Below are 9,345 nucleotides of genomic sequence, written 5' to 3'. Positions count from 1 at the left end.
GTCCATGCATGGTTATGTGTTTTTTTTCTTCCCCAAAATGCTGAAATAAATTGCTAAGAATTCCTTAAAAAAAAAATCCCCATTCTTTAGTCCCATGAACAGACAGCATATGTTCTTCATCTGCTATAGGAAGACATAGAACATAACCCAGAGAAGAAATATCTATGGAATTTGTAGTCAAATTTTGACAATTTGTTTCAAGGATTTGGATGCTAAGATAGACGGGGCAGAAGATAAATTAATATTTGCTAGTTGATTTATGGGATGGCTAACACAAATATGGGTACATTTCAACAAACCAGGTTGGATTTGCACCATATAAGAGAGATGTTTTGTTAGTGCTTAACCTAGTTTTCAGATTCTTCATGACAGTTGACCACACGGCCAGGCCATGCGCTAAAAAAAGTAGGCTAAAATGCAGTTTATTGGTTGTGTTACCCAGGGTGTTCATCTGATCTGAGTTTGTGGAAAGAAGCATAATTATTTGTAGGTCCTGATTATTTTACCTAAGTGGGAATAAAAGTTTTTTTCCCCCTTTAAAAGTCGAGTCCAATGGCTTCCTATGAGTTCTGTAAGGAAGTTTTAGTAATATAACCAGGTGTTTCTTTAAATTTTATACAATTGTTTGAAAGAGGAATTAGACTAAATGCTAAATTAATAAGGAAATAAGAATTTTATATGAATAGTGGGGAAATTTTGCAACTAAATTCATAAGACGGAGAAGTTGTAGTACCAGAAGGTGATGTATCAAATGAAATGTTCATGAGTGTGTTATCTTTCATCTGCTCTCTGCTGAAGATTTGTGATGGGAGATGAAATCCATTTTATCTGGGATTTGAGTTTTGCTAACAGACCATATTAGATCGAGTCTTTGAGACAGCATGATTTCCTACATACTTTTAGAAGAGTTTGTATTACACTATATAAATAATTAGAGATAAAAAATTTCCTGAACATTTTGAAGCAATAAAAGGAAATATAGTTTTCTACTGGAAAAAATGGATATTTTGGTCAAAATAAAAATGTAATGGATATAAAAAAATCTACACATCCCTGTTAAAACGTCAGGTTTTTGAGATGTAAAAAAATCAGGCAACGATAAATCATTTCAGAATTTTTTTCACTTTTAATATAACACATAAACTATACAATTCAATTGCAATTAATAAGTGTGCACACCACCCTCTTATAAATAGGGATGTAGCTTTGTTCAAATTAACCAATCACATTAAAACTGATGTTAAATAGTAGTCAGTACACACTTGCCATCAATTAAAGTGACTCTGATTAATCCCATATAAAGTTCAACTGTTCTTGTAGGATTTTTCTGACATTTACTCAGTTTCCTGCCTCTTACATCAAAAGCCATGGTCTGCAAAGAGCTTGCAAAGCATCAAAGGGATCTCGTTGGAAGGTATCCGCCAGGAGAAGGGTACAAATAAATTTCTAATGCATGGGAATATACCATAGAACACAGTGAAGACAGTAATCAACAAGTGGAGAAAATATGGCACAACAATGGCATTATCTGGATTGGACCCTCCAAAATTGATGAAAAAAACAAGAAGGAAACTGATCTAAGAGGCTACAAAGAGGCCTACAGCAACATTAAAAAAGCTGCAGAAATTTCTGGCAAGTACTCTCTGTGTAGTATATGTGACAACAGTCTCCTGTATGTTTCATATATCTGGGCTTTGGAGTAGGTGGCAAGCCTCTCTTACAAAGAAAAATGTCCAAGCTCAGTTATATATTTTCCCCCCAAATCTATATCAAGTCTGATGAAAGCATGTGGAAAAATGTGTTATGATTGGGTGAGACCAAGGTTGCCTTTTGGCCATAATTCCAAAAGGTATGTTTGGTGCAAAAACAACATTGTGCTTCACCAATAGTACATTATACAGTTGAGTATGATAGGGGCAGCATTATGCTTTGGGGCTGGGTTTTTTTTTTCAGCTAGAACTGAGGCTTCAGTCAAGGGTGGGAGGAATTATGAACAGTTCCAAATACCAATCAATTTTGGCACAAAATCTGCTAAAATGCTGAAGATGAAGAGGAATTTCAGCTTTCAACATAAGAAAGACCTAAAGCATACAACAAATGAATGGCTTCACCAGAAAATTAAAGTTTTTGAATGGCCCAGCCACAGTCCAGACCTGAATCCAATTGAAAATCTGTGAGGTGACTTGAAGAAGGCTGATCACAGGAGATGCCCTGGCAATCTGACAGATTTGAAGCGCTTTTGAAAGGAAGAGTGGGCAAAGGTTCCCAAAGCAAGATGTGCCATGCTGATAGGCGCCTACCCCAAAACACAGACACCCCAAAACACCCCTAAACTTTTCAATACAGTTTTAAGGGTGTGCACAGTTATGCAGCCATATTATTGTACATTTTTTATTGTTATTTTGCCCTCCTAAAAATTTCAGTTTGATTTGGATACTTGGCAATTGGCATGTATTTATGATGATTGCATTGTCCTGGGGTCATGTGAACATCTTTTGCGACTTTCTAAGAACCAAGATCAATGGGGAAACCAGAGAATCTCTTAATAGTAACACTACAGTAACTTCACAACCGCAGTGGAGATCTTTGGTCAGTAGCAGCTTAGTAAAGGTAACTTAATTTTAACTATGTTGAAACAATTACAATTAATTAGTTTTTCCTTAATGCCTTGATGTGCTTAATTATCAATACTTACATTAATCATTAATATTTACATGAATACTGCATTAATTAGTTTAGTTTATTGTCATTGCACCTCATACAACGAAATCAAATACCATCTTCAGTGCATATCATGACCATGACCATGAAAATAAATGCAAACTCACATCCTTCACCCTTCACACATTGAACCGGAAACCCCCAACACTGCCACTATACAGCAGAATTCAAAAGAGCTACTGCCCTGGGATAGAAGCTGTTTTCAGTCTAATAATCTTTTGAGATGAGTAAACTAAATGCATTTTCACTGAATGGACATAACTTTTCTAATTATTCATTGTGTTATCCTGTGCATCAAGAACAGGAATGAATCCATCCTAGAACAGTGTTTGGGCAAATGTATCTTATACTTTTAATACTGTCATAGAACAGGAAACTAAGAGAAAAATAAATTAAAATTAGATGCTGGCATCCATGAAGTGAATGGCACAGATCAAGCATATCCCTGAAAGTGCTGATTCTCTATGCCATCTACTTCATGGATAATTAAGTGGGAAAAAATGTATTTCAGATTATTAAGGAAATTTAAATGCTAAATATGGTATTTTTTGACACTGAAAAATATAGTTTCATTCTTTGCCAAGATGTATCAACTGAATGAGAAATGAATAAATTAAAGACATGGATTTGCATGAACAGTCAGGAAAATATATATATATGAAGTTTTAATGTCTAACATTTTATTCATCCCAACAGAGTTTAGCAGAATTAGAAGTTCTTTGTAAACAGCTATATGAGGGCACAGATTTAGCCCAGAGAATACAAGCAGAAAAAGTTCTTGTGGAGCTTATTAACAGCCCTGAATGTCTCAGTCAGTGCCAACTTTTACTGGAACAAGGAACGGTAAGCACTTTAAACTTTGTTATTGATGTATATATTTGTTACACCTTTTTTGTTGCTGTTGCTCAAATCTTCTGGGTACCAAGACTGTCTATGTATTATCAAGATACATTTCGCTATCAGATTTTTCTTATTGTTATATATTTTGTTATATTTTATAATAGTAAGATTGATTAGTGATTATAGGCAAAGAACTCAAAAGCTTTTGCAAAGGAGGAAACAAAACAACCTCAAGTGAGATTTTATTATTATCCACAGTAGATTGCAGCACCTGGTATATCTTGACAAAAGTTAAGCAAGGTCATACTTGGTTGGTATTTGGATGGTAGATACCAGGAAAGCCCAAAGCTGTAGACCAGTGGTTCCCAAACTTTTTCAGTCTACCACCCCCTTGGTGCTACAAACTCATCCTCAGTGCCCCCCACCCAGGGGTGGGATTTAAATTTATTAACAATTGGTTCTGTAGGCATGGCTTGGTGGTCATGTGACTGGGTGGGCATGGCTTGGAGGTCACGTGACCAGATGGGCGTGGTTTGATGGTCATGTTACTGGGTGGGTGTGGCCATGTGACTGGCAAACCAAATATAAGTGGTCCTCGTTTAATGGCTGGTTGCTTAGTACGTGTTCTAATTTATGACTGATCTCCTCAGAGCTACTTGCCCTGTTTTGGGAGTTTTGACAGCCAAGTGCATGCACACACACACACACATACGCACTCCTAACCCTGTTGGAATAGGTGGTTGAATTAGACATCTCACTCACTTTCTCCTCCCTCCGTTTTTCTTTTTTCTTTCTTTCTCTTTCTTTCTGTCCCTTCCTTCCACCCCCCCTCTTTCTTTGTCTATTCCTTTTATTCCTTTCTCTCTCCCCTTTTCTTTCCCTTTTCTCTTTTCTTTCTTGTCTCTTCCTTCTCTCTCTCTCTCTCTTTCCCTCACTCTTTCTCCCTCTATATCCCATTCACTTTCTCCTCTTTCTCTTCTTTCTTTCTTTCTTTCTTTCTTTCTTTCTTTCTTTCTTATTCCCTCTTTCTTTATTTTTTCCCTTTCTCTCTCACTTTCCCTGCCTCTCTCTTTCTGTCTCTTCCGTCCAACCCCCTCTTTCTTTGTCTATCCCTTTTCTTCCTTTCTCTCCCTTTTTCTTTCTTTCTTGTCTGTTCCTTATCTTTCTCTCTCTTTCCCTCTTACTTTTTTCTCTCTCTCTTTCCCTCTCTCTTTCTTTTCTCTCTCTCTCTCTTTCTTTCTTTTTCCCTCTCTTTTTCCCTCTCTTTCTTTTCTCTCTCTCTCTTGTCCCCCCCCACCCTCTCTATCCCTTCCTTGACCTATCTACCTATTTTCTGCCCAGGCAGGCGTGGTCTAATCTGTCAGAGGCCTGGGCTAATCCTGCATCACCCCGTTTCACTTTTCAGAGGCACCGCCCCTTAATCTCCCCATTTCCTCCCCCATGACCGCCTCTTTCATCGTCTCACGGCCATGATTTTACCTTCCTCCTGTGGCTGGCTCCCAGGGAAGGTAGTCCAGGGCTGAGCTGAGCGTTGTCATTGGGCTCCCCGCCAGCCCACGTCACCCTTGTCAGGAATGCCTGCAGCTGCCGCGTGTTTTTTTCGGTGTAGCTAGACTGCATAAATTAGGCATGACTCACTTAATCATCTTGTTTAACAACAGAATTCTGGGAGCAATTGTGGCTGTAAGTTGAGGACTATCTGTGATACTATTTGCTGTAGCAAATAGGAAAGGGTATTTACACTGGTTCAATTGCTGAACCTCATTGATAGAAAACCAGACATTGTGGAATGAAATCAATTTTATTTATTTCCTATATTTATAGCACACCTTAATTGTATATTACTGAAGCTATGTTCTCTTTCCTTTCTTTCCCACAACAACCTTGTTAGGTAGGTTGGCCTAAGAGAGAGTGACCCAGGCAGCTTTAATCCCCAATTGAGCAATTCATGGTTTCACAGTTTCTAAGTCAAAATTAAGGACAAAGACCACAGAATTTCAGAGAGCTGTTAGCAGAGACAAGCAGTATTTGAACAATATCTGTAAAGAAGCTGAAGAAACAGACATGGAAAACCAAGAAAAATTATCCAAAAGTTCTCTGAACTCAGAAGGAGGTCACAGCCACAAATTGGGTAGTAAAGGATGCTAATGGACAGATAGTAACCAGTTCAAAGGAGATCAAACAAAGATGGAAGGAGTACGTGAAAATACCATACAGTATAGTACAAATGTCACCATCCTTAGAAGATATTCCTTATATACCCCTTTCTTTCTATGATCGATAATAATTTATGAACTTTGAATGATGCCCAGCTCTCAATGCCATTCTACACCATGCATCTTGAAATCTAGCCTGGTGTAAACTGGAGATGCTGAAGGTGTGGTTAATGACTTACAATTTGGTGTAATTTTACGAAGCAAACCTAAACCATCAGGATGGTTAATAGGTTAACGTTAACCTAACCCAGATAATTTGGTTAACTTATGCTGTGCTTCAGCGAACAATGATTTAGCCTGAAAGCCAGAGGTTTTCCTTTGCTTTTCAAAACCTGGCCACCTTTTGCTGGAAATCTTGGTGTAATGAGTGGGCGCGCATACGTCTTGCCTTCCTCGCACCCCACCGCTGCCCCCTGAGAGAACCCCCTTCGCCTGTCCGTGGAGGAGGCTTCATCTCCACCCGCTGCCAGAGGAGAACTACCCCACTGCAGGTCCATCCCACCAGCCACCGGGAGACCTTCCTTGCAACTGGCTTGACCTGGCCTATGTGGGGATCTGTCGCGGCTCAGTGCAGGCAGCGCTTCCAGGATGGGAAGGGTGAATCCTGCCTGCAGCACTGCGCTGATCCTCTGTGGCTGCAAAAAACCTCCAGCCGCTGCGTGTTTTTTTCGGTGCAGCTGAACTCCAGCGCCCCCCTGCTGCCTCTTAGCGCCCTCTGCCAGCCCCCTTGCCTCTTAGACTCCCCTAAGGCATCCCACCATCCCCAGGGGGCGATACCGTCCACTTTGGGAACCACTGCTGTATACTAGGCTGGAAAAATTGAGAAAATGTCTTGGAAGAAGGCAGTTCTATACCATTTCAATATTTTCAAAAAGGTTACATGAATATGTCTAAATTCACAGATGGTACCTATACATATAGTCCTCAACTAACAACTGTAATTGAGCCCAGCATTATGGTTGTAAGTCATAGGTTGTACATTGTTTAGTTGATCCCTATGTGACCATGCCTGTTTTTACAGTCCTCTGTGCCGTGGTTGTTAAATTAATGCCATGGTCATTAAATAAAACCATTTTATCCAATGGGCATTTTTTTTTTGCAAAAAAATGGAAATAAATGGTAAACACTGGCAAAAAAAAGCTGAAAATACAAGAATGTTACAAATGGCCATAAATGCAAGCTGGTTATCAAATGCTCACAATGGGGAAGTTGGGAGAAGTTTAATTCACACCCTGTTCTTACATACTTATGCTTGTTTGGACTGTACCAGCCTCTTGGAGAGTAACCAGTTCATAAGTACAGCACTGTCTCTCCTTATACTGTATTTCACAGACTGTCTAACAAGTTATTTTGTAAGTGTCACTTTACCAAATGACAACAAATGAATGACACATTCTCACTTGACTAATTACATAAAGAAGTTTGTTGATAATTAAAGAAAGTTAAACATAGTTTAGAATTTAGAATTCTTGTACATCTTTTATCAAATTCTTTTGTGGATTCAGTTGCAGTCTTAAAACATTCCATATGTTACAGAAAGTTTTAATGACTGCTTCAATATTTGACTTAAAAGATTTACCATTGAAAATATTCAGATTAGAGGGTATTTTATTTATGCGTTTGATGGACTACAAGGTTATTCCCTTTTAGTTTGGGATTAGCAATCAAAGGCAAATTGCCAGCTGGAAATTCCTTGATGGAAATATGAGGACTTTAAAAGAAATAGCAGTTACCCATTTTGTTTGTTAAAACCCTGTTGGTACCAATGAAGCCATAAGAAAATTGCAGGTGTGTGGATGCCCGAAAAACCATAAAGGCATGACCTTATCTATAATGTAGATATAGCTAGAACATGTTGGGGATAATGATACTAGTTATATGTAGCCATAAAATATATAAATATAAAGTGACGTAATTGTGTATTGTATTGCTACATGGTATTTGTGTGGCTATGTAAAGCAGTGCATATTACAGTATTCTGGAAAATAGTAATTGGTGCCTGCAATCATTTTATTTACAAAAATCAATCATAAAAATAAAGGCTCTTTCATAAGCAAAATGATAAATAAATGGTAAATTACTAAAATGATAAAATAATAAATATAGGTAGTCCTTGTCTTATGACCATAATAGAGCCAAAATTTGGCATGGTTATACAAGGCAATTAAGTGAGTTTTACGACTCTTTTTGCCACAGTTGTTCATTTAATTATTGAATAAATTTGGCTTCCCCCATTGACTTTGGTTGTCAGAAGCCAACTGGGAAGATTACCAATCACATGACCCTGGGATAGTGCAACTATCCTAAATACATGCCAGTTGCCAATTCTCCAAATTTTGATCACGTAATCATGAGGATGCTACAATGATCGTAAGTGTAAAAACTGGTCATAAGTCACTTATTTCAGTGCCGTTCTAACTTCAAACAGTCACTAAACATTGTATGTCAAGGACTACCTAAAAGTAAATTATAAAAATGAATTGTTATTTTAATATTATTTACATGGTGTTGGATTCTTTGCTTATTATCATAAATCTAAGAATTATGTGTAGATTCTAAATAGAAAAACATTAGGAAAAGAATTTATTGTTGCAAGATTATCGTTTTACTTTAAAAATCTTTAGTATTATCCAGTGTTACTATCACCATTTGAATTGTGTATATTTTTCTCCAGACATCCTACGCGCAACTATTAGCAGCAACATGTCTTTCAAAACTTGTATGCAAAACCACCCCTTTACCTATTCAACAAAGAATGGACATCAGTAAGCATTGTTTATTCTTTTCAATAGTAAAATTGTGTTTATAGTCAGATTAAAGTAAATACTAGCAATTTAAACATATAACTTTAAGAATTTATTATAGTTTCATAATGAAGGGTGAGACTATTTCCTATTATCTGGGATTTCTCATTTGTAGAGACGTTATATGTGCTTAATTGTTTGTTTTATGTTTTATATAAATAAGAAAATGTAAATACCCGAGCAGGAACTGAACCACATTTGTACAAGCATCTAGTATATCTTTGCAGTCAAATAGAATAGTTTGTTGACAGTAACGTATAGTCCTTAATATGAAAATAGTGATAGGTATCATACTTAACTGCTTTGTAAAGTGTTACACTGATCTTGAGTACAATGTTATTTATTCATATCAAAGTTTTATAAATGATCCTAAGCTTAAAACGGAAAAAAAATAATGAAAGTAAGAGTTGTTTGGACTGGTTCTTAGAAGAAATGTAGCCTACCAATTAATAACAAAAAAAAAAAAGAATTTGGATTAGTTTGAGCTATTTTGCTGAAATCAGGCACATAATATGCTATATAACATTTTGACTCAAGTGATTCTTTCTTGTGCATTTCTTTGTAGCCTTGTCTTCTATTTCTGTGTCCCTGATACACATTATGGTGTAGGGTCTCCTACTTGGGCAAGGGGGTTGGAGACTTAACAAAGTCTCTTCCAACTCTGTTATTCTGTATTCTTTATTATAATTTTTATTCTCTTCTTCTCTAGATATTAATAATAAGATTGTTGTTCACAGACTGAATGTAAATACTTCTCAGTATAA

General features: G+C 37.1%; 1 protein-coding gene across 3 annotated transcripts in view; it reads left to right on the top strand.

Annotated features, from left to right (window-relative positions):
* Nucleotides 1-9,345, top strand: part of RANBP17 (RAN binding protein 17) — a 182,129-nt gene that overhangs the window by 1,003 nt on the left and 171,781 nt on the right. For 2 of the 3 annotated variants that reach the window (XM_026710357.2, XM_087918698.1), the window contains exons 2-3: nt 3,418-3,564; nt 8,452-8,542. In XM_026710357.2, the coding sequence (XP_026566142.1) occupies nt 3,418-3,564; nt 8,452-8,542 (238 nt within the window). Of the gene's footprint in view, nt 1-3,417; nt 3,565-8,451; nt 8,543-9,345 lie in introns of those variants that run through there. The other variant, XM_087918703.1, reaches the window with a different exon arrangement.

Source organism: Pseudonaja textilis, chromosome 1 (assembly GCF_049901715.1).
Source record: "Pseudonaja textilis isolate UNSWEBS1 chromosome 1, rPseTex1.2, whole genome shotgun sequence".
In the NCBI taxonomy this organism is placed as follows: Eukaryota; Metazoa; Chordata; class Lepidosauria; order Squamata; family Elapidae; genus Pseudonaja; species Pseudonaja textilis.
The sequence above is the reverse complement of the archived record's forward strand: the minus strand, read 5'-3'. Positions and strand labels throughout refer to the sequence as shown.